Here is a 22,413-nt window from a genome sequence, read left to right as displayed (position 1 = left end):
CTGCGTCTGCTGCCCCGGGCAGAGCAGTGGGGGCTGCTGGGGACCCCCCCCCGGGGCTCCCCCGGCCCCGTGCTGCCGGGGGGCTCGCGGGCCCCTGCGGGTTTGGGGCAGGGCGTGGAGATGATTGATGCACTTTCGCTTTTTGTACTTTCCTTGCTCCCCCCCCCCGCCCAGGGAGGGCCCTGCACCCCGGGGTGCTGGCGGACCCCCGCCCCCCCCCCCCGGCTGAGGCCCCGTCCCCCCCTCAGCCAAATTCCTCTGCGCGTTTTTTTTCTGCTTCCTGCGGGGTTGCGCTGGCTGGGGGGGGGGGCGACGACCCCCGGCCCGGGATCACGGCTCACGCACACGCACTACAGCCCCCCTCCCACCCTCTCCTCCCCCCGGTGCCCCCCCTCTATTTTTGTATTCTTTGTAAATCGCTATTTATACCGGATTGCCCGCCCGGGGTCTCGCAGTCTCACTCGGGGGCTGGGCGGGGGGGTGGGGGGCGCGTTAATTCCCAGTGCAGCACATGGCGGGGAGGGTGGGCAGTGCTGGGCTGCCCAGTACGGGAGCAACTGGGTTGGACTGGGCGGAGGGGTGGGCTCACGGGTGGGCGCGGGGGGGGGGTTGGGGGGGGGATCAGGGTGGGCACGGGGGGCCGCGTAACCAGGCCCCGGGCCCCTCCGGCCGTGGGGCGCGGTACGGGACGGCACCCACGGGTGCGGGACTGCGCTGGGCGTGGGGAGGAGGGGTGGTCAGCGAGGGGGGAATGGCGGCGTGCACGCGCGTGCGGGGCTGTGGGTGTACACGCGTGGAGGGGGATGCAGGGGGTACGCGAGTGCGGCCGCGCGGCGCCTCTCACACCCGCGGCGGCGGGAGAACGCACGCAGCACACCCGCACGGCGCGTGTGGGTGCGGGCACCGTGCGGTGCGCGCGTTCTCCCCCTCCCGCGGGGGTCAGAGGGGCGGGGCGCGGGAACGGGGGGGCGTGTCCCGGCGAGGCCCCGCCCCGCCCCGCACGCGGGCGCCGGCAGGGGGCGCTACAGCTGGCGCGCAGGCGCAGTGGCGGGCGGTCCCGCGGGCCCCCGCAGCCGCCGCCGCCGCCGCCGCCGCCGGGCCGGGCCGCGCCAGGAGCGGCGATACCGGGCGATGAGATGACAACGCCCACCCTGCAGGTACGGGGGGCCCGCCCCGCGCCCCGCGCCCCCCCCAGGGCCTCCCCCCGCCCCGCCGCGCCGGGGAGGCCGCGCCCGGGCCCGCTGCGTTGCCGGCCGGGGGAGGCCTCCGCCGGTGCCGGTGCCGGTGCGGGCAAGGCCGCGCTGCCCAGGCCCCACGGCCGGGGCGGACGGAGCAGCCTGGTCCTGCTGGGCGCTGCGGGAGGGGCCTCGCCGGCCGCCCCTCGGTGCGCGCAGGCCCGGCCCGTCGGGGTGGCGGCGACGGGGGGGTGGAGAAGGCCCCGGTGCCGCGCCCCGGCTGACGGCGCTGTGCCCCCGCGCCCCCGCACGCCAGAAAGCCATCGACCTGGTGACCAAAGCCACCGAGGAGGACAAGGCCAAGAACTACGAGGAGGCGCTGCGGCTGTACCAGCACGCCGTGGAATACTTCCTGCACGCCATCAAATGTGAGCGGGGCCGCTGCCCGCGCGGGGAGGGGGGGGCGGGGGGGTGGGGGGGCACGCGTGACGGGCCGGGGGTCCCCGCAGATGAGGCTCACAGCGACAAGGCGAAGGAGAGCATCCGAGCCAAGTGCGTGCAGTACCTGGACCGGGCAGAGAAGCTGAAGGAGTACCTGCGCAGCAAGGACAAGCAGGGCAAGAAACCCGTCAAGGAGGCCCAGAATGACAACAAGGGGTGCGTGGGGGGGGCGTGGGGCTCCCCCCTGCCCGGCGGCGGAGCTGGCGGCACCCTGCCGCCACGCCAGGGCACGGCCCGCTCCTGAGCTGTGTCCTCTCTCCCCAGGAGCGACAGCGACAGCGAGGGCGAGAACCCCGAGAAGAAGAAGCTGCAGGAGCAGCTGATGGGTGAGGGGCCGCGCTGGGTTGGCCACGCAGGGAAGGGCCTTTGCGAGGGGGGGGCTGCGGGGTCGGGGCCCAGGGCTGTGTTGCTGGGGGTCCGGGAGCCCCCAAACCGTGCTCTGTGCTGAGGGACGGCGGGGTTGGTGGGGCGGGATGGGGGCTCTGGCTCTGCCGGCTCTTGGCCGCGGTGCCCGCGCGAGCAGAGCCGCCCCCGCGCAGGTGCCATCATGATGGAGAAGCCCAACGTGCGGTGGAGCGACGTGGCCGGCCTGGAGGGAGCCAAGGAAGCCCTGAAGGAGGCCGTGATCCTGCCCATCAAGTTCCCGCACTTGTTTACCGGTGAGGGTCACGGCGGCTCCGCGGCCGCTGCGGGACGGCGGTCGGAGCGTGCGTGTGCCGGGGTCCGGCCTGCGCCGGGACGGGGAGCCGTGACGCCGGCCTCTGTCGCAGGGAAGCGCACGCCCTGGCGAGGGATCCTGCTCTTCGGGCCCCCTGGCACCGGCAAGTCCTACCTGGCCAAGGCGGTGGCCACCGAGGCCAACAACTCCACCTTCTTCTCCGTGTCGTCCTCCGACCTGATGTCCAAGTGGCTGGGGGAGAGCGAGAAGTAAGCCGGCAGCGGGGGTGCGCGGCTGCTGCGGGCTGCCCCCCAGCGCCGGGGACTCTGGGCGCCGGCAGCGCTGCGGAGGGTCCGCGAGCGGCGAACTCCCCGTCCCCCGCTTTGTCCCCAGGCTGGTGAAGAACCTCTTTGAGCTGGCGAGGCAGCACAAGCCCTCCATCATCTTCATCGACGAGGTGGACTCGCTGTGCGGCTCCCGCAACGAGAACGAGAGCGAGGCGGCGCGGCGCATCAAGACGGAGTTCCTGGTGCAGATGCAGGGTGCGCGGGGCGGGGAGGGGGGCGCGGGGGGCGGCGGGCCAGGGCGCGCAGGGCGGAGCGGCGGCTCCCCGGGATCACGCTGAGCTGCGCGCCCGCCGCGTCCCCGGGCAGGCGTGGGGAACAGCAGCGACGGGATCCTGGTGCTGGGCGCCACCAACATCCCCTGGGTGCTGGACTCGGCCATCAGGAGGAGGTGAGCAGGGCGCCGGCCCCCCACCCCTGTCCCGGCCCCCGCGGGGTCAGGCAGCGTGGGGCTCACCCCCCCCGCCCCGCCCCGCCCCGCCCGCAGGTTCGAGAAGCGCATCTACATCCCCCTGCCCGAGGAGGCGGCCCGGGCCCAGATGTTCAAGCTGCACCTGGGGAACACCCCGCACAGCCTGACGGAGGCCAACGTGCAGGAGCTGGCGCGCAAGACGGACGGCTACTCGGGGGCCGACATCAGCATCATCGTGCGCGACGCGCTGATGCAGCCCGTGCGCAAGGTGCAGTCGGCCACGCACTTCAAGAAGGTGAGCGGGGCCCCCGCCGCGCTGCCGCGGACCCCCCCCCCCATCACGCCGCCCGCCAGCGCCCCGCCGCCCGCTGTGCCCTCCCGCAGGTGCGCGGGCCCTCCCGCACCGCCCCCGGCGCCGTGGTGGACGACCTCCTGACGCCGTGCTCGCCCGGGGACCCGGGCGCCACCGAGATGACCTGGATGGAGGTGCCCAGCGACAAGCTGATGGAGCCCATCGTCTGCATGGTGAGTGCCGCCGCCGCGCCGGGGAAGGGGACGCGGGCCCCTCCGGGCGGCTCCCCCCCCGGCAGAGGTGGCACGCTGCTGCGGTGGGGGGACGCCCAGTGACAGCCGCCCCCTCACCCCGCACCTGCGTTGCAGTCGGACATGCTGCGCTCGCTGGCCACCACCCGCCCCACGGTGAACGCCGACGATCTGCTGAAGGTGAAGAAATTCACGGAAGATTTTGGCCAGGAAGGTTAAGGGGGCGAGGCGGGCAGCGGGGCGGGGGTGGCTGCGCCGGCAGGGCCCCGCCGAGCCCCCCGGCGCCGCGCCGGCCGTGCCAAATGGGTTCATTTTCCGCTCACTACTCAGCCCATCGCACCGCAGCACCCGGTGGGGCACGGGGGCACGGCCGGGGGGGGGCCGACACTACCGGGGAGCAGGGGGGGGCCCGGGCACGGCCTGGGCGGCCGGGCGCTTCCCCCCCAGCCGCAACCCGCTCTTCTTCCTGCTCTGTTTTTGTTTTTTTTTATTTTTTAAATTAATGCTGCTTTGGGTTCCGTCTTGTTTATATGAAAATAAAAACAATCCGAAAGCTTCGCCGGCGCGCTGGCTCTGACCGCGGCGGGGGTAGCCCGCACAGGCAGGCGGTGGGGGGCTGCGCGGCGAGCGGCGCGCGCGTCAGTCCAGGAGCTCCATCCAGGCGACGTTGGTGAAGGTGCGCGCGTCCATGCGGTCCACGAAGAGGATCCCGTCCAGGTGGTCCATCTCGTGCTGCACGACGCGGGCGGCCCAGCCCGTCGCCTCCCAGCTCACCGGCTCCCCGCGCTCGTCCACGCCTGCGGCCCCGGAGAGCGGCGGTGAGCGCGGATGGGACGGGGGCGCGGGAGGCCACGCGCGTTCGTGGCGGGGTCGGGAAGGGCCCGTACCGGACACGTGGACGGCCCAGTGGCGCGGGACGTAGGCGGAGAAGCCCTGGATGCTGGCGCAGCCCTCGGGCGCGGTGACCAGGCGGGCGTCGAGGACGCGGAGCGCGGGGTTGACGAGCAGGCGGAGCGGGAAGGGCTCGATGCGGTGCGCGCGGCGCAGGCCCGGCGGGTACCGGCGGCAGCGGGCGGGGGTGAGCTCGGCGGCGAACACGCGGAGGGGCACCCCCAGCTGCGGGGCGCTCAGCCCCAGGCACGGCCTCCGCCGCAGCCCGGCCGTCAGCGCCGCCGCCAGCTTCCGCAGTTCGGGGCCGCCCAACCGCTCCGGGGCGACGGCGGCGGCGGCGGCCCGCAGCACCGGGGCACCCACCTGGCACGGGGCGGCGAACGGCGGGGCGGGCGGGCCCAGCACCCTCCGCCGCAGCGCCCGCCAGTACGAGCGTTTCCGTTCGCCCCAACCGCCCGTCGCGTCCCCGCACCCGCGGCGGGGGGCTCCCGCTCCGCTGAGCCCCGCCAGCCGCCGCAGCGCCGCCATGATGGCTTCTTCCCCCCGCCTGCGCGCGCAGCTACGGCAGCCGAGAGGCGCCCGGCCACGCGGCGACACGGCGACACCTGGCGGTGGGGAGGACTGCGCAGCGCCCGGTACGGGAATGGCGGGGTCGCGCAGGAAGTGGGGGGGCCGGTGGGAAAAGGAAGGGGGGGGGCACGGAGCAGGGGCCACTTCACTCCCAAAAGACGGCGATCGCGGAGTGAAACGGCCCAGCCGCAGCCCCGCTACCCCATGGCGTCCGGCGGCAGAGCCCCCGCGGGGGGGCTCACCTCCCCCTGCGCCCCACACGTGTCCTCCTCCTCTTCCTCCTCTTCTTCTCCCTCCTCCTCCTCCTCCTCCTCCTCCCTGGGGCGCGGGGCGCTCTCCCGAACCGGTGGCGGCAGGAGGAAAGCCAGCGGCTCCCTCAGGGCGTCGACATCGACGCGGCCCAGGCGGCCGAAACGCTGCAGTTGGGCGGGGGGGACGCCTGCCGGATGGGGAGAGGGGGGTTTGGGTGGGTGTCCACGGGCAGCGGTGGCGAAGAGATGGGGGGGGGAGGGAGCCGCGGGGGGGGGCAGAGCCGCGAACGCGGCTCTGCCCCCCCCCCGCGGCTCCCTCCCCCCCCAACGGACGCGATCCCCGGGGGTCTCACCCAGCGCCTGCGCGATCTGCGCCGGGGGAAAGAGGACCTGGAGGCAGCGGTTGAGGTAAGGCAGCAGGTCTTCTAGAAAAACCGTGCAGAATTGGGCAAAAAGCTCCCGCTCCCGTCCGCTGAAAGCCGCTTCTTCCGCACGGTGAAAAGCCAGGATGGTTTTGGTCACCTGGGGGAGAAAAGGCAAGAGTCGTGAAATCCACGGAAAAAAACGTGAATTTTTTAACTCGTGGACAGCCCTGCGTGCCAAACGGCCGCTCCTCTCCCACGGTCCCGGGGTATTTTTGAGGGGTCTGGAGCACAAATCCCGTGAGGAGCGGCTGAGGGAGCCGGGGTTGTTCAGTCTGGAGAAGAGGAGGCTCCGGGGAGACCTCATCGCTCTCCAACTGCCTTGGAAGGGGGCTGGAGCGAGGCGGGGGTCGCTCTCTTCTCCAAAATAACAAGGACACGGCCTCAAGTTGCAGCCGGGGAGGTTTAAATTGGATATCAGGAAAAAATCTGTCCGCCCAAAGGGCTGCCAAGCGCCAGAACGGGCTGCCCAGGGAGGTGGGGGAGTCGCCGTCCCCGCAGGGGTTTAACGCACGCGGAGATGCGGCGCCTGGGGACGCGGTGGGCTTGCGGTCAGACTCGACGATCTCAAAGTCCTTTTCCAACATGAACGATCCTACGACTCTACCCTACAAATATTTGGGGCAGGGCGAGCCCACCCGTGCTGTCCCGGGACACAGCCCCGTCCCCTCACCTCGCCGAGCGCCTCCTCCAGGCAGGCGGTGACGTCCTGGGCCAGGGCGACGGGGCAGCAGAGCCGCAGGTCGTTGAAGGCGACGAGGAGGCCGTTGAGGAAGCAGGCGAGGGGCGGGAAGTCCAGCAGCACCATGGGCGGCTGCAGCGTCCCCGGCTGCGCCGCGGGCGCCGGCACCCCGGCGCCGGCCCCCAGGACGGCCGGGGCGGAGATGAGCGTGTAGGAATTCATCTCCTCCCGAAACTTCTCCGCCGCCTCTTCCACCGCCTTCCGGAAAGCGGCGGCGGCCACGCGCTGGAAGAGGGGGGCCAGCTGCCCGCGGAAGTCGGCCCCCACCCTGCTGAAGGAGAGGCCGAAGTACATGCACTGCCCCAGCAGCGAGTCCAGGCGGCCGCCCGCCCCGCGCCGGAGATCGCGCTCCAGCGTCCGCAGGAACTCGGAGACCTTCTGCAGCACCCAGCCGTGGAAAATGGCCCCCTCGTTGAGGGGCTGCCCCTCGGCGGGCAGGAGCGGCTCCTCGTCGGAGAAGATGGCGCGGTACTGCGTGACGATGTCGAAGAGGTGGACGCGGCAGGCCTCGACGGTCTTGGTGATGTGGAAGTAGGGGTCGTCGTCGGGGACGGAGGCCTGGATGGAGCGCAGCCAGGCGTCCCGCGCCTGCAGGAACTTGATGCGCAGCTCGGCCTCCGTGAAGACGTCCATGCGCCGCAGGTAGCCGATGACGCGCAGGCAGGCCGGCAGCTGGATGTTGGTGCGCAGCTGCTGGATGAGCTGGTTCAGCATCAGCTGGGCCGACTGGCGCACCTCGTCCACGATGCCCTGCGGCGCGAGCGAGGCCTCAGCCGCGGGGGCCGCGGGGTGGCTGCCGGGCAGCGCTGGGGCCACGGGGCAGCTGCGGAGCCTACCTGGATCACGGGAATGCTGCTGTGCTTCCTCTCCAGCCGGCGCACGTAGGCAGCGAGCTCCAGCGCCTCCTCGTAGTAGCCGTTGCGGACGCAGGTGTCCATGAGCTGCGGGATCTCCAGGATCTCCAGGATCTCCGTGTGCCGGTTCAGCGTCAGGCTGTTCATGCGCCGGCTGCAGGCGATCTCCTCGGCGTCGCGCATGAAGTTGCTGCGGGATCGGGACGAGATCGGCACGGGGGTCTCCTCCCGCAGCGGGGGGGGGGCCCAGGCCCATCTCACCTGCACCGGCCTCTCCCCAGCGTCATCCCGGGCCCCCTCCCGGCGCTGCCTCTACCCCCGGTCCCAGCCGGCCCCAACCCAGCACCGAGACCCCTCCCGCCACCCCCAGGCCCCCTCCCAGCCCCGCTCCTTTCCGCTCCCCGCCCCGGCTGCCCCGCCGCCCCGGCTGCCCCGCCGCCCCGGTCCCGTCCCCGCACCGGCAGGCATCCTGGAGGGCGGGCAGGCGGTCCAGCAGGCTGCCGAGGCGGCTCTCGATGCCGCCGAAGCCCCGGCCGGCGCGGCCGGTGCACTCGGCGGAGCGGATGAAGGCCCGGTAGTGCTCGAAGGCCAGGCGGCGCGTCTCCGCCCCGACCCGCGCCCGCTCCGCCGCCAACCGCGCCGGTTCCCGGCCCAGCTCCGCCAGCCCCAGCGCCGCCAGCTCGGCCACGTAGGCGGAGAGCTCGGGGCCGCCGGGCCCCGCCGCCGCCGGGCCGCGCAGCCAGGCCAGCAGCCGGGCCTCCTCCGCCACCGCGGCCGCCATGGCGCCGCTCCGCCCGCCCGCTCTCGACGGGCCGCCACGTCACTTCCGGCGCCGCAGCTTTCGCCGGTTCCGGTTCCGGCGCGGGCCCGCGTGTGCGGTGCGGAGCGATGCGGCCGCTGACGGAGGCGGAGACGCGGGCCGTTTTCGAGAAGCTGGGACGATAGTGAGGGGCCGGGGAACCGGGCGCCGGGCGGGCTGGGCCCGGGAGCCGGGGCGGGAGGGCACCGGGCCCGGGTTGGGCTGACGCGGGTCTGTCCCCGCAGCATCGGCGAGAACATCCAGCTGCTGGTGGACCGGCCCGACGGCACCTACTGCTTCCGCCTGCACCGCGACCGCGTCTACTACCTGAGGTGAGCGGGGCCGGGGGGTCCCGGGGCGGGCAGGCGGCTCCGGCACAGCCGCTGCAGCTCCGCCCCGCGCCGCTCCCCGCAGCGAGAAGCTGCTGAAGGCGGCGGCGAGCATCCCGCGGGACAGCCTGGTGTCGCTGGGCACCTGCTTCGGGAAGTTCACCAAGACGCAGAAGTTCCGGCTCAGCGTCACGGCGCTGGACTTCCTCGCGCCCTACGCCAAGGTGGGACTGGGGCACGGCCCCTCCGCCGGCCCCCCGCCCCGCGCCAGCCCCCCAGCCCCTCACCGCTCCGGCCTCTCTTGCAGTACAAGGTGTGGGTGAAGCCCGGCTCGGAACAGTCCTTCCTCTACGGCAACCACGTCCTGAAGTCGGGCCTGGGCCGCATCACGGAGAGCACGGCCCAGTACCAGGGCGTGGTGGTGTACTCCATGGCCGACATCCCGCTGGTGAGTAGCCGGCGCAGCCCCCGCGCTCTCCAGGGCTGGGGTGCGGGGAAAACTCTCCCTCACCTTTCCTTCCTCCTCCCCAGGGCTTTGGGGTGGCCGCCAAGTCCACGCAGGAGTGCCGGAAGGTGGACCCCATGGCCATCGTGGTGTTCCACCAGGCCGACGTGGGGGAGTACGTGCGGAACGAGGACACGCTGACCTAAGGGGACTCCGGCGCTCCAGAGCCGCGAGCGTTCCTGGACAGAACGGACTTTGTCCCGCACCCTCGGTGCGGCGGTGGCACGAGGAGCCCATGCCGAGCAGGGCAGAGGGGCTGGGGGATGCCAGCACACAGCCCTGTGTTCCCTGGGGGGCTCCCCTTGCGCCAGACACATCCCTGCTGTCACATAAAGCCTGTTCCTCGTCCCAGAGTGCCTGTTGTCCAGTGCGGAGCCTCGGAGAGGGGTCTGTGCCCGCCCGGGGCTGCGGCTCTTGGGGAGAAGCACGGAGTTTGGTTTGGCAAACGAGGCCGGGGGAGGCTCGCAGCCTGGGAGGGAGGGGCAGGCAGCTGCCCGCAAGGCTGGACTGGCCCAGCCCAGGCTTGAGGAGGAGGAAGGGCAGGCAGCAGGCTGCGATCGCTCCCCGGGGCGCGTGCCAGGGGTTCCTTTATTGGGCGCCAGGTAGAAAAGGCACCTTGGGACACCGCAGCCGGGCAAAGCTGCAACAGCACACAAAGCTCAGGCGATCGCGTTGCGTTTTTCTTCTGTCGGGGCGATTTCAGCCGAGGCAGGGCTAGAGCCGGAGGCAGGCGCGGGGGGAACTCTCCCTCCTCCTCCCCGGGGCAGGATCCAGCCTTCCCTCCCGCTCTGCGCGGGGGCAGAGGGGCAGCCCGGTTCCCGAGCGCCGCAGGCGGCGGTTCCGGGCGCTGCTAGCACTTCTGCCTGCTGGAGGTTGGCGCGTTGAAGAGGCGCTTCAGGAAGTAGAGCTGCAGGAGCCCCGAGAGGACGATGAGGCAGCTCTGCGCCATCGACCACCAGTTGACATAGTTGTAGTTGGACTCCAGGAGGAAGGAGTCGGCCCCTTTCCGCATCCGGGCGAAGTTGTAGAACCGCCACATGTGGAAGATGTGGACCTGCAGCTTGCGGATGCTGACCTGCAGGAGAGGTGGGCGCTGGGCAGAGCCTGGGGCCGGCAGAGCCGCTCCCCGAACGGCCCGCTGGGCTCCGCGTTGAATTCGGCTGCGGCTCAGCTAACGGCGCGCGCCCTTCTCCGGCCCCTGCGCAGGACGTGCCTGTCCCCGCTCCCTCGGAGCGCCCTCGATGCTCACCCCGATTGCCTCCAGGGTGTCGTTCAGCTCTTTCCTCTCCTGCGGCTGCTTGTTTTCCAGGTGGAAGCCGTCATAGTAGACACCGAAGTTGAGATACACCTGCATGAAGCCAAAGTGGTTTTGCCCGTTGTCCAGGCACAGCTGGTAGAAACCTGCAGAGAGAAACAGGGATCATTGTTCCCCGAGTAGCAGAGCCACTGGCAGGCAGACCCGCGGCCAGTGCTCAGCCCTCATCCTCCTTGTTGGGGGGGAGGCTGATCAGACCCGCCGCTGCTCCGGGCAGCGACGGCGGGGCCGGGCAGGGACAGGGCTGCGGGAACCTGTCTCTGTGGTGACAAAGTTGATCTGTCCTCGCACGTGCTGGGAAGTGCCAAGCGGGGCGCCGTTGGGGTCGCTCGCCGTGACCAGGATGTTCCTGCTGTTGGCGATGCCGGTCGCCCGCTGGACCTGGAGGGAGGAAACACCCCGGGGGGGTTCGTGGGCCTCACTGCACCCAGCAGCCTCTGCCGAGGGTCGGTTTGGGGTCTGTGGGGAGCTGTCCGCTTCGTTTCTGCCCCTCACCAGCTTCACGTAAAAGAAAAAAAACCCACAGCCTATGGCCCTGGGTAACAAGCCCCGCGGTTCCCAGCACCCACTCACGGCACTGCACTCACACAGACCCCACATCTCCCATCCCACGCACCCACGCCGGTGCCCTGCCGCCAGGATTGGGCGCTGCCGGTTGCCGGAGGGTTGGAATACGGAGCTGTGCCGAGCCCCAGGGCCGTGCCGTGTTCCTGCGGGGCTGCTTTCCCGTGCGCAGAGCCAGGGGAAGCGGCCGGCCCCGGGCATGGCCAGGCCCAGGCTCTCCTTCACCCAGCCGGGTGTAAACAGGAGATAAAAGGGCTGCAGTTTCCCCTGCGGGAAGGGGATGGGGCGCGGGGACAAGCAGACAGCGCTGCGCCCGAGGCTTGGCGTGCGTTCCAGCCACAGCTCAGAGGAGAGCGTGACAACCTCCAGCCAGCCCAGCGAAGGGCAGAGCTCCCCACGGTACCGGAACACCCCACCGCCCCCAGTGCTCGGGCACCACGTCCAGAGCTCTCCACACCACTTTACGGTTTTAAAACAGGTATTTAAAAAAATAAATGGGATTGATGATGGAAATTGCCTAAAAAAGTACAGTCTCTGAGACAGAGGAGGCAGCCGGCACCAGACTGATCCGGCGCAGCCATTCCCCCACCCCACCAGCGGCTGCACCAACAGCTTCCCGAGACACGTCCCGCAACGCTCGCCTCGTAGCTGAAGAAGAAGTTGCCGCTCTGGTGCGCAAACTGCCAGAAGCACTCCACGGCGCCGGCGGGGATGACGACGGCGAAGTCGTAGCGATCCGCCCCGCGGAAGAGGGGCTCCTGGCCGGACCCGCTGAGGGGCTCGGTCTTGGGGCAGCCGGCGGGGCCCAGCAGCACCAGGAGCGCCAGCAGCAGCATCGTCCTGCTCCCCAGCCTCCAGCGCTCCCTCCCGCCGGGGCAGGGCAGGAGCGGGGAGCGAGGTGGCGGGGGTAATCATTAACTGCTCTGCGGTGTCAGGGGGAGCGTGGCACAGGCTCCGCTCCTCAAGGTGATCTCTGTGCAGAGCAGGAGCTGGGCTGGCTCGCCCACGTTGGAGCTCGCCCACGTTGGAGCTCGCCCACGTTGGAGCTCGCCCACGTTGGAGCTCGCCAGCCGAACCCTTCCGCAGGGGCCAAGGCTGCTGCGAAGCAACACCACGGTCACCAGCAGCACCTCGTGGCTGATGCTCTGCCGGTCTCTGTCTTCTAAACAAGCAAATTATGCAGGAAAAGTGGTTTTACTCCAAGAAACTCACTCAGCCCTACGCAGGCTGATGGAACAGCTCCTGTCGTTCCCCCCACCTCTCCGGCACACCAGCACTTTGCCTCGGGCTTCCACACCCTGCCCGCACAGCCAGGCGAGAGCCCCGCGTAGAGCTGGGAAGGAGAAGGAGCCCCGCACGGCACGAACACATCTCCTTCCAGCTGGGCACGACAGCCAGGCACTGCCTCACGCTGGCAATGACCGGCCCAGTTTGCAGCCCACATCAAGCCCCTCCACCCCAGAACCGGCCTCTGTGAGCACGGGGTGCTCCTCTCTACCCAGGGCTGCTCCGACCCGGGGGAAAGGGTTTTACAAGGGGAGGGGAACGCACCGCCACAGCGAGGTGACGAGGGCAGCTGCTGCTGAAGGACGCAGGGGAAGCAGGTGTTCCCAAACAGACTTCTCCCCAGGCCTGGCTCTGCGGGAACGCAGCCAAGAAAATGCCCCTGTACCTCTCCCGCCCTTTGACTCCCAGCAGAAATCCACTCAGAAGCTTCTGCCTCCTGCCTGCACCAATGTGGCAGCGCCTCACACCTCCAGGGCACCGCTGTCCCCCCCACAGCTGCCGACACAACGGCCCGGGAGGCAGACGGGGAGCTCCGCGTTCCTGGGGGGACACGTGCCGCAGCGGTGCAGCATGCGGGCAGCGCCCTGAACCACCGTGTTTCCACTTGCAAGGTACAAGTTCACACCTCTTACAGCTCTTGATATCCAAGAAGAAAGGAACTTTATTTTACAGAAGACTGCTCAGACATGGACTCCAGCTTCGGCAGGAAACTCGCAGTGCCCTCTTAGCTCACAGGCTTGCAGGGACTGCACACGGGAGGGCGTTACCAGAAGGAGAAGTGCCAGTAAAACACAACCAAAACCAGTAAGCTCGGAAACTTTTAACATGGGAAAACCAACATTTAAGTACTGAAACAACAAAATAATGTTTTTAAAGCCTCAAAGCTGTGAGAGAGAAATGCCAACTCAGACTAGCCATGTACAAAGCAAAAAGAAGTGTGGGGGGGGAAAACTGAAAAAAAAAAAAAAAAAAGTCAAAGCGGATCAACTTGCCTCAATCTCCTCTTTTCCCCAGAAGCTCTGGGACTATATGCTGCCGCTCTCCCACAGGGGACTGATGCAAACAGACAAACAAGTGATTCACAGTTCAGAAAATTAAAACACGTAACAATAGCCACTGACGGTATTATCCTGCCGTTTGGCAGCATCTGAGCAGAGAAAACCTCTGCTCAGCAGCCCATCAGGGTGGGATGCATTCTACAAAGGCTGCAGTTGTCAGGTGGCAAAGCAAGCCCCAGTCCAGGCCATTTCCAAGTGTCAGCAATCAGGGTGCGCAGCTTCTGCCAACCGCAGAAGACCTAAACCTGGCAGCTACAACTTCCTGCCAGCCGTGGTTTACGCCTGCCGCAGCAGCCTAGGTACCACGAGCCAGAGGGGCTCGCCACGCCAGCCCCAACGCGCATCAGGGACGAGCGCAGCAGCCTCCCCGCTGCTATTGCTCCAGTCCATCTTTCAAAAGAAAAATTAGAAAGTTTTTTTTGCACTGAAGGTCCCATGGCTCCCAACCTTAGAGCATTCCCTGCTTTTTCATGGTCCGCCAGCGATCCTTGATCATCACTGCCGTGCGGTTCTGGAAAGGGTACTTCTGGCAAATGGCCTTCCATCTGCCTTCTCCATACTTCTTCACGCCCTCTTTGATCCACTCGCTCTCCTGTATCGTCCATTTCTAGAAAAGAGGTGAGCAGTGCTCTGTGAGCGCAGAGTGCGATCGCAGGGAGGAGCTGCGCTGGGCAGAGCGCCGCGCTGTAACCCCTTCCTCGCACGTTCGCTTCCCTTTGTCATCTGCGCTCGTACCGCGGAGGGCAGGCAGAGCTGTCTCTCGCCGTCTCTCAATAGCACGCGTACCGCTCAGTGCACGGTCGATGCGCTCTCACAGCCGTTACAAATAAGGGAAGCGCTCAGCCCCAGCACAAGCTCAGGAGCAGTTCTGCTTCCCAGAGCACAACACTGGTCGCGTAAAAGAGGAGTCGCCTTTCGATGCAACAGCCAGCATCGCAGATATAAAGCGCTCACTGCCTGCGCCCTGCCTAACGGCATACAAGTATAGTATGAAAAAAAAAAAATGTCTGCAGGTCCTCTGGATTTTTTTTTTTTGGAGGCAAAATGGGAAATAATTGAAGAAAGCAGCTACCGGGAACAAAGTGCTGCATGGTGTACAGCAGCACAAGAGCCAGCAGCGACCTTCCTACAGGCAAGGGTGCAAGAGTCCCTGGCAGCTCCAAAGTGGGAACCCCTTCCCAGGTAACAGCTGCCGTAGGCGCGTCCCTCACCCGAGCAAAGCACCGAGCCTCTCCAGCGTGTGGGCAACTGGGCAAACCTAGCTCTGAGCCACCAAGGAAAAGAAGCGTCACGCACAGAGCCAGGCACGCAGCTTTAGCCAGCTCCCAAAGCGGGCTGTTTTAACAGAGAAACTCCAGCTAGCTCTGTGAACGTGAAAACCTGCACAACGCAGATCAAGCCTGGCTAGCAGAAGCACCGGCCTCAGGGAGCATCGCTTTCCAACCCGGCCTCCAGTGCGTCACTTAACGCAGCAGCAGCTTGCCCTGCTGCAGTGAATGCAGGCGGTGAGGAAGCGTTTGAGCAGCAGAGGATCCTCACCAACCTACTGCAAATTGTCCAACAGTTTGCTCTTTTATACAGACACATCCTGATTTCAGGCCCTACTGAAAGGGCTTAAGGGCTCCGCATTACCTGCTTCTTGGAACCGAAGACTGTAGTGTTGTGACTGTTTGTCCCAATCGACGCTGAAAAACAAGGCGACAGGATTACATTTCGCCGTAACTCAGGAGGTACGAACCTCGAGAGACTGCCTGGGGCTTAACTGAACCCTGCAGCCAGCCTACGAGAGCATCTCGTGACAGACAGTAAACCCAAGTTCCTTTATCCCTCCCTTTCCTGCAGCTAGACCCTGCACAGCCTTTCCGTTTCAAGCCCCAACCGCTTTCTGTGAAAGCTTTCCAATAAGATCCGGTTTGTCTTAAACCAGCCAATACGTCGAGAACAGGGGCATCCACCCAGGATGCGGCTACGCTGTACGCTGAGGCTGGAGTTAAGACACCCATTGTCCACTCCCTTCCACCAGCTAAGCTGCCTGTCCAGCTGCAAAGGGAACTGGGCTGGAAAACGGATCTGGCTGAAGAGGTAAACTTAACCTTTACTTCATGGCACTGAAGTGGGAACGGGGAAAGAGCTGTATGTCCAGGATTTACATCCTGTAAGCTAAGCACGTCAGTCTGACACTTGAACGGGAGTTTTTGGAGTGCATTTCAGGTCAGGTGTACACAGGACAAATATCTCGGAGCTGGGCAGCTACCTATTTTCTTGGGCTTTTAGGATTTCTGGTTTCAAAATTCAGTCACACAGAAGGCAGCAGGACACCCATGAAGCCTCAAAGCCAGGATCATCATCAATTAGCCCTGCACCAGGGGCTCTGTTCTTACCCGCATCTGAGAAGAGCTCATCCTCGTCACTCCAACTGTCTTTTTCTTCTTCGCCAAACGAGCTGTTCCACATTCCTTGAAAGGACCTGCAAGCAGGCAAGCAGTTACTTTGGCTGCTGGCTGGGGAGGACGTTTTATGGGGAGAAGGTGCAGGGCCACCTCCAGCACAGCGCACAGTACAGAGAAACACACCCGGAAAGCGATACATAAACACGCTGCCACCTCCTGCGCTCCCCGCAGAGGGGAGACGAATCCCGCGGGGCCCCTGTCTGAAGGTGCAACACATGCTCACACGCAGGTGGAGTACTGTATTTTGTAGCCAGCATTTGCAAGAACAACTGACTGGGTATTAACTACAGGATTAAGCACTTACAGCAGACAGACACGCACAGCCGGGCTTCCCAGGCCTTTGCGTACGGCACAGACTTGCCAGCGGCTCAGGGCAGAAACCTTCGGTCTTGCCAAGCAGCGTTCGACTCTTACTGTTCGCTGCTAACGCTACCGAGGTCAACCGAGCTACAGAGGCCTCTCCGTGAGCTCCAGGGCCTCAACGCTCTCACCTGCTTCCGATCCTCAAGCACAAACTTGTGAGAGGAAATGAAACGTGTCAAAGACGACTTCCAGAGGTTCGCCCAAGGCTACCACGTCCAGTATAACTGGAACCATTTATGACTGCAGGAAAATAACCGTTCTCTGTTCTCACTTGAAGTTGCACCGCTGAGCGCCTCTTTCCTGCACAGAAACTTTCGCGAACCAGCTACCGGCAGAGCGCACAGATCAGATTTCTGGGCAGATGTCATTAGCACCACTGCTACCGCCAGTTCTGACACTTCAAGGCGTCAAGACGAGACACCACACAAGCAGCACAGACAAGAAATCACTGTCCGGGTGAACTGGAAACCAGCTTGCATAACAATGCGGCCGAAGCCCAAGAACTGCTCAGCCACAGTGGCAGCGGCCCCACTCCGGGCTCCTTCCGGATCCGGTACCGTGGAATCTTTGTTACTCCTTGTTACAGCCTACAGGAGACACTCCCGAGACTTAGTTTAAGAGTCTCATTTCAGGGTTAATTTTAGACTTCTGCTGGTAAGCCTACCTTGCCATTTTCTGTGGGAAGTCCTTACAAAAAGGAAAAAACCCTAACATCCCCCTTCCTCCTGTAGTGCAGTCACTTCAGCTGCAAGGTTAAGTGGTAACTCGCGTTCAGGAAACAAGTCAGAAAGCTGCAACTAGGAGTTTCTTAACCAGCAGAGGTTTCAAGAAAAAAGAGCTTAAGCAAGTTCAGTATTCCCTTCCAGCCCTTGAGAAATGCAGAGTCTAATCTGTTCCACAAGATGCACCTACAAACCCCTTCCAGCTTCAGCGTCGCTAACCAAAGTGCGGAGAAACACGCGTTACCTGTGATACGCACGCTGGAATCACCTACCAGTACTAATCCCAGTACCTCTGCCTCGCTGCCAGGGGAAGCCAGATCGTCTCCCCTTCTCCATTAACCAAAGAGTAAAGCGTAAGGACAACAGAGCGTTTACTTCGCCCAGTTCCACAAATGCTAGCGGACAAGGACGGCCAATATACTCATCCTGAATTAAAGGTAAAGGGTTTTGTTGTTCCTGCTACCAACGTCAGCTGCAAGCCAAAAGATGGGGTGCAGATTAGAATATACCACAAGAGATGGGCTTCATACTTGGCACTCTTAGTAGAAACGGGCTCGTCATGCAATTTCTGAACAGGTCTGGAAGCCGAAGATACAACTGGCTCCTGGGAAGAGTCTGGGCTCTCACTCGACTCGCTGTACTGGCCGTCTTGCTCCATGACCAGTTTGCTTATGGTCAACAAGCGTTTGCCCTTATGGGGTATTTCAGGAGGGTCTGAGATCTCTGAATCTTGATTCTCCTCTTCTTTCCGTCTCTTGGTTCTGTGGGATACAGAAGGAGACAGTTGCTTGGGGAAAGAAAAGTCTGTTTCATCCAGTTTGGTGAAGAGCGCATCAGAGTCCTGGGAGTCCGACAGAATCTTGAATGCTTCTCTCAGAACAGAAATCCCATACGCGGTTACAGTTCCAGAGGGCTGCCTACAAAATAAACAGAACCGAGCAGGTTGTAAAGATTTCACCCAGGCGGCTCCACCTCACTGAGATCAGGCTTTTCCTCTACGGCGTGGCCCTCAACAATTCACTATCGCCCTAGGGGACACGGAAAATCTACTGAAGAGGGCATTCCCAGCCCTTCGGCCCGCCCTCCCGCTGAACAGCGCGGTGTGCCGCGGAAGCGGGTCTGGACGGAAAGGAGGCCACAGCAGCGGCCGCCTTTCTGCTGTTCTTGACTAAGGGTGAACCATACAGACACCGAACGCTGCTCCATGAGGGCAAACCTCCTGTCAGCCACCGCCCGCCCTCCCTAGTTTACAAATGTACTACTTATCTTTGGAAAATAAAAAAAAAAAAACAAACCACCTTTTTACTCTACAGCAGTCTTACACCAATAGCTTTTGGGGTTGGCCTGGGCAGACCTGCTTGGGCCGGCATTCGGGGAAGTTAAGAGCTGCTTGGGCAGAGCCAACTACCCCTCAGAAGAGAGCTGCTGCCAAACTTCATCCACAGTGCCGGGCCAGAGTCCTCTGCCCACCTTTCCGAGTCCCTGTAGGACACTCCTGGAAGCTCTGGAGCTGCTGCTGGTTCTTTCGATATTTCCATAGGCTCTGAAGCATCTTCCAAGGTATTAGGTGCCGCTGTTAAACGCTCGGGAGTCGCTGCTGGGTCCGTAGCTCCCTCCACAGGCTCGGGAGCTGCTGCAGAGTCACTAGCTCCTTCCATAGGCTCGGGAGCTGCTGTGGGGTCATCTGCCCGTTCCACAGGGTTGGGAGCTCCCTCCGGGTCTTTTGCTGTTTGTGCAGGCTCTCCTCCCGGGCCACCTGCCCTTTCCGAGGGCTCCGGAGCGGCTGCCTGGTCCTTCGCCCCGTTTGCAGACTCAGGAGTCACCGATGAGCACTTTGTTTCCGAGTTCAAAGTCTTTTTCATTATCTTGGACAGAGAAAAACCACACAGCCATTATATAGACTCCCATACTACCATCCGATTTTATCCCCTCCCAAAGGCATTGCTACTCCATTTATCCCCTCCCAAAGCTGCTACTCGTAGCTCAATCAGCACTGCGTACTGAGTTCAGGATTATCCATCAAAACTTGTTACACAGATGGAAAAATGCGTTCCAACGTATAAACCTTTTAGGAACGGACTCAATTTAAAATATTTTGGATTCAATGCCCTGTTAATTAGGTGCCTAAGTTCCAACTCATTACTTGCACAGAGGGCACACAGAAGCCAAATTACCGTACTTCGTTGCCTCGCGGCAAAGCAAGCGTCAGTCCTCCCCAGATCCGCACCTCACGCCGTTTTCCTGCTGCCCTTTGCCGGGGCAGAAGCGCGCGCAGGACGGGAAGCCAGGTAGGCGGGGCGGACTCTTACTGTTAGCAGCAGCGGCTCCGAATCGTCCACGTAGGCCTTCAGGAACTGAAACACGCTCTGCTGGAAGTTCTTGTAAGAGAAGTTTTTGACCATTGGATGAGCGAGATTCTTCTCCCGGATGACAGTCAGCAACTCATTCCTCTTTTTCTAGAGGAGAGGCAAGAATGCTCTGAATGGCTACAAGGTATAAGTGACAACCGCAGGAGCGAGGGTCGGGGTGAGGACTGGGCCTCTCCCCTTTGACGTTCTCCAGGCACAACTCATTTACACGGACAGGAGGCTGGGAAGAGGCCGGAGGGACAGGAGAGCCCCCTTGTTCCAGCGCCCACGATATTATACAACCTACAGAAACAGGAACAGGACTCTGCTTTCAGAGCCAGCCCTTCTTACAACCCCGTGCTCTCCACGTGAGCTGGAGTCTGCCTCGAGGCAAAGGACAGATGTTGATGCCTGGCAGACCCACGACGATACGCGAGGGAACGCGAGTAGCGGAGGGAGCTCCAAAGCGACGATCGACATGCTTTAAAAATGCGTGACGCTGAGGGTCCACCTTCCAGGGAGGACTCTCTCCATTTCATCACCCTTATCCTTTCTTTTTATTCCGGTTTCCGTAAGAGGAATGCTTCTCGGGGAAACCTTTTACGCCTGTGATATGGGTCACAAGCGTCCCTTCCCTCCACTCCCAAACACCCTGTAAGACAAAGGAGAGCGCCCCCAAATATCCCCGCTCCCCAATACCCCTGCAGTCCCCCAGCAGCCACCTTTCATTGCAGCGCAGACTCACCAGGTTTCGGGGCTCCTTCCCCATGTACCTCTTGGCAATTTTTGAAGCTTTATCGAACTCTCTGTTTTTGACGCAGACGATAACAGCCTATGGAAGAAAAGAAACACCAGTTCCTCTGCTGACAGCGAACTGACCGTACTCTCCACATCAGCTTTGGAAAAGCACTTATGACAATCAAGCACAGCACACAGGCAACAGCTTGGAACCAACTCAGACAGAGAAACAACTGCTGCGTTAACTGATGAAGCAGCACGTACACCGAAGGCAGGTGTGTGTGGCCAAGTCAGGACTTACGACGGCGTTCTACACACAAGGCAGCTCCCACTGTCATTTACGCAAGACCTCTCTAAGACAAAAGATGAGCAGAGTATTTACGGAAAAAGAAAGAGATCTTACAGCTTCCTTCACCATCTTCTGAATGTTTTCCATCGTCTTCTCCGCCACAGAGAATTCTCTCTGAATGAGCTCCAGGACATCGATTGCCGATTCGAGAGGGGTGAGCTCCGACTCTTTATCGAAGGTGCAATCTACGAGAATTCACAGCGGTTGCTTTGTGAGGCATTCACAGCCGCGCCTTACAGACAGCTAGTTACTTATTTGTTCAGTTTGACTGCAAACTCTGGAACTACTGAGGATGAAGATGAGAGGGAAGGGCAAGCTGACTGCCAAGTGCCTAAGCTGCAAGGTCCCCACACAGGCGGGGAAAGCGACAGAAGCACCACCTGACTACAAACACCGGACTCGGGCAGCACTGCGGAAGCAATGAGGGCTGCGCTCGGAGAGCGGGACAGCCCTGGAGCTTGGGCTCAAGCACGCCGCTCCTGGCTACGGCAGCGCGACGCAAACAGGAACAGGCACGCTCTCTGGCCCCTCACCCTCGGGGGAAAGCTCCTGCAGCTTAACAGCTTCGGCCCAGCGCCCCGCTCCGGGCACAGACACAGCTCCCGGGAGCTGCAGGGACGCAGCCAGGGGACAGGGCGCGCTCCGGCTGGGGGAGTGGGCGGGAGCCAGGCCTGGGGTCTCCCCGGGGCCTTGCCGGGGGAATTGGGGGACCCACCGAGGTTCTCGCCTTCCTCAATCCGAGACAGGAGTTGCATTATGCGCAGCATCTGGGCCACCGTGGGCTCCTTCTCCAGGGGCCGCATAAGCAGCGCTGCGGGAGAAGGGGCAGGTTACGCTGGCACAGCCCGGCCCAGCCTCCCCTCACCCCAGCCCGGGTCCGCCCCTTCCCCACCGCCGCCGCCGCCGCCCCCCGGCCCCGTCCCGCTCCCGGCGCACCCTGCATGACGTCGCGGAGCTGGCGGAAGTCGCGGTTCCGCCCGGAGCGGTAGGCCGCCATGGCCTGGTGGAAGTAGAACTGCAGCACCCAGCCGTTCACCGTCTCCTCGGGGAAGCCGCCGCCGCCCCGCGCCGCCATCCTCTCCCGCCGGGCCGCCCGCGCCCTCCTCCCCACCATCCCGCCGGGAACTGACGTGCGGCCCGGGCGGAAATGACGATGGCGCCGAGCCGTCGCTCCGCCCCCAGGGCGCGGTAGCCGCATTACAAAGCGGGCACCTACAGCTCCCGGCGTGCACCGCGGCGGGGCCGGGCCGGGAGGACGCCCCCTGCCGGGCGGGCGGACCGCTGCAGGCCGCAGGAGTTCCGTGTCCCCTGCGCACCGGGGGGTGGCCGAGGGGGGGGAGGTCGCCTTCCCCGCGCCCTTCCAACCGCAGGTTTCATTCTCCCAGCAAAACCAGGAGCGCCGGGTCCCTCGTTTCAGCCGGGAAACGTTGAACGGAAGGGAAAGCGCCGCCGGCGAATTACGAGAGGGTCCCCCGAGGCGAGCGCCCCGCCGCGGGCCGAGGCCCAGAGATGCCGTCCCCGCGCTGCCCGGGGTTCACCGCGCACCGGCACCGCGGGCAGGGCGAGCCGCGGCTCCAGCACAGCCTGCGTCTGCAGACGTGACCGAGCGCAAGTACCTGGAGCTGGCATTTTGGGGGTTTTATCCTCTTTTTTTCTAGCCTTTTGAACAGCCGGGACAACATCGCACCTGCGCAGGCCCGTTCCTTGTACTGCAGCCACTGGCACACCCCGTTCCCCTAACCTGTAACAGCAGAACGGGGTCCCTGGTTGGGTGTTTTGGGGCAGAGATCGCCCCGCGGTTATTCAGACCAGGAGCCCCGGCTTCCCGGCGACCCCAGCAAGCAAGGGCCAACAACCGGTGCAGGCACGGGCCAGGCGCCCTCCAAGCTACGGGAAGGTGCTCTGCCGCTCCAGGATGGCTCTCGCTCGGACGCGGCGTCCCTGTGGCCCACGGAACACCGCTGACGCCGCCGCAGAGACTATCGCACCTGAGGTGGAAAAACACGTGGAAATTCCTCCGGCGTGAGGTGATCCGGGATACTCCCTGCCCTCCGCCCCTGGCCAGAGAAGGAAACACGTGAGAGAAATCCGTCTGCCTAATGGAAAACTGTAAAACTGGGAGGGATTTTTTTACGGGCAAACAAAGGGAGATAAAAATAATCTGAGCAAGAAAGAAGGGTGGCTGCTCACCGCGCACGGGGAGGGAGCTGCGCGAGCAGGCCA

The 22,413-nt window shown here is 64.1% G+C and overlaps 5 protein-coding genes across 6 annotated transcripts; 2 read left to right on the top strand and 3 right to left on the bottom strand.

Annotated features, from left to right (window-relative positions):
* The first annotated feature begins 1,021 nt into the window (after positions 1 to 1,021).
* VPS4A (vacuolar protein sorting 4 homolog A) lies at positions 1,022 to 4,191 on the top strand. Its single transcript, XM_086758105.1, has 11 exons — positions 1,022 to 1,157; positions 1,492 to 1,603; positions 1,685 to 1,832; positions 1,941 to 2,002; positions 2,216 to 2,335; positions 2,447 to 2,603; positions 2,728 to 2,876; positions 2,988 to 3,069; positions 3,166 to 3,385; positions 3,475 to 3,615; positions 3,751 to 4,191. The coding sequence occupies exons 1-11, from the start codon at positions 1,137 to 1,139 to the stop codon at positions 3,850 to 3,852; spliced, it is 1,314 nt and encodes a 437-aa protein (XP_086614231.1). The 5' UTR covers positions 1,022 to 1,136; the 3' UTR covers positions 3,853 to 4,191.
* On the bottom strand, positions 4,143 to 8,144 carry COG8 (component of oligomeric golgi complex 8). The gene is made up of 7 exons (XM_086758440.1): positions 7,822 to 8,144; positions 7,346 to 7,553; positions 6,441 to 7,259; positions 5,699 to 5,867; positions 5,296 to 5,533; positions 4,521 to 5,242; positions 4,143 to 4,430 (listed from the first exon to the last, which is right to left on the bottom strand). The coding sequence occupies exons 1-7, from the start codon at positions 8,142 to 8,144 to the stop codon at positions 4,273 to 4,275; spliced, it is 2,637 nt and encodes an 878-aa protein (XP_086614566.1). The 3' UTR covers positions 4,143 to 4,272.
* A 63-nt stretch (positions 8,145 to 8,207) lies between these two features.
* NIP7 (nucleolar pre-rRNA processing protein NIP7) lies at positions 8,208 to 9,288 on the top strand. The gene is made up of 5 exons (XM_086758225.1): positions 8,208 to 8,307; positions 8,408 to 8,494; positions 8,577 to 8,715; positions 8,799 to 8,939; positions 9,023 to 9,288. The coding sequence occupies exons 1-5, from the start codon at positions 8,252 to 8,254 to the stop codon at positions 9,140 to 9,142; spliced, it is 543 nt and encodes a 180-aa protein (XP_086614351.1). The 5' UTR covers positions 8,208 to 8,251; the 3' UTR covers positions 9,143 to 9,288.
* A 362-nt stretch (positions 9,289 to 9,650) lies between these two features.
* Positions 9,651 to 11,711, bottom strand: TMED6 (transmembrane p24 trafficking protein 6). The gene is made up of 4 exons (XM_086758431.1): positions 11,517 to 11,711; positions 10,566 to 10,692; positions 10,246 to 10,397; positions 9,651 to 10,071 (listed from the first exon to the last, which is right to left on the bottom strand). The coding sequence occupies exons 1-4, from the start codon at positions 11,709 to 11,711 to the stop codon at positions 9,847 to 9,849; spliced, it is 699 nt and encodes a 232-aa protein (XP_086614557.1). The 3' UTR covers positions 9,651 to 9,846.
* A 1,088-nt stretch (positions 11,712 to 12,799) lies between these two features.
* On the bottom strand, positions 12,800 to 21,304 carry TERF2 (telomeric repeat binding factor 2). 2 transcript variants are annotated; one of them, XM_086758280.1, is made up of 10 exons: positions 21,127 to 21,304; positions 20,906 to 21,001; positions 20,245 to 20,375; positions 19,849 to 19,935; positions 19,065 to 19,211; positions 18,226 to 18,620; positions 17,286 to 17,672; positions 15,602 to 15,687; positions 14,853 to 14,905; positions 12,800 to 13,827 (listed from the first exon to the last, which is right to left on the bottom strand). In XM_086758280.1, the coding sequence occupies exons 1-10, from the start codon at positions 21,302 to 21,304 to the stop codon at positions 13,669 to 13,671; spliced, it is 1,719 nt and encodes a 572-aa protein (XP_086614406.1). In that variant the 3' UTR covers positions 12,800 to 13,668. The 2 variants fall into 2 exon arrangements, with proteins under 2 accessions (XP_086614406.1, XP_086614407.1); XM_086758281.1 differs by having other exon boundaries at positions 17,286 to 17,516; positions 21,127 to 21,282.
* Between the last annotated feature and the right edge of the window lie 1,109 nt (positions 21,305 to 22,413).

Source organism: Chlamydotis macqueenii, chromosome 13 (assembly GCF_036417535.1).
Source record: "Chlamydotis macqueenii isolate bChlMac1 chromosome 13, bChlMac1.mat, whole genome shotgun sequence".
Classification (NCBI taxonomy): domain Eukaryota; kingdom Metazoa; phylum Chordata; class Aves; order Otidiformes; family Otididae; genus Chlamydotis; species Chlamydotis macqueenii.
Note: the sequence above shows the minus strand (reverse complement) of the source record. Positions and strands in the feature narration are given on the sequence as shown.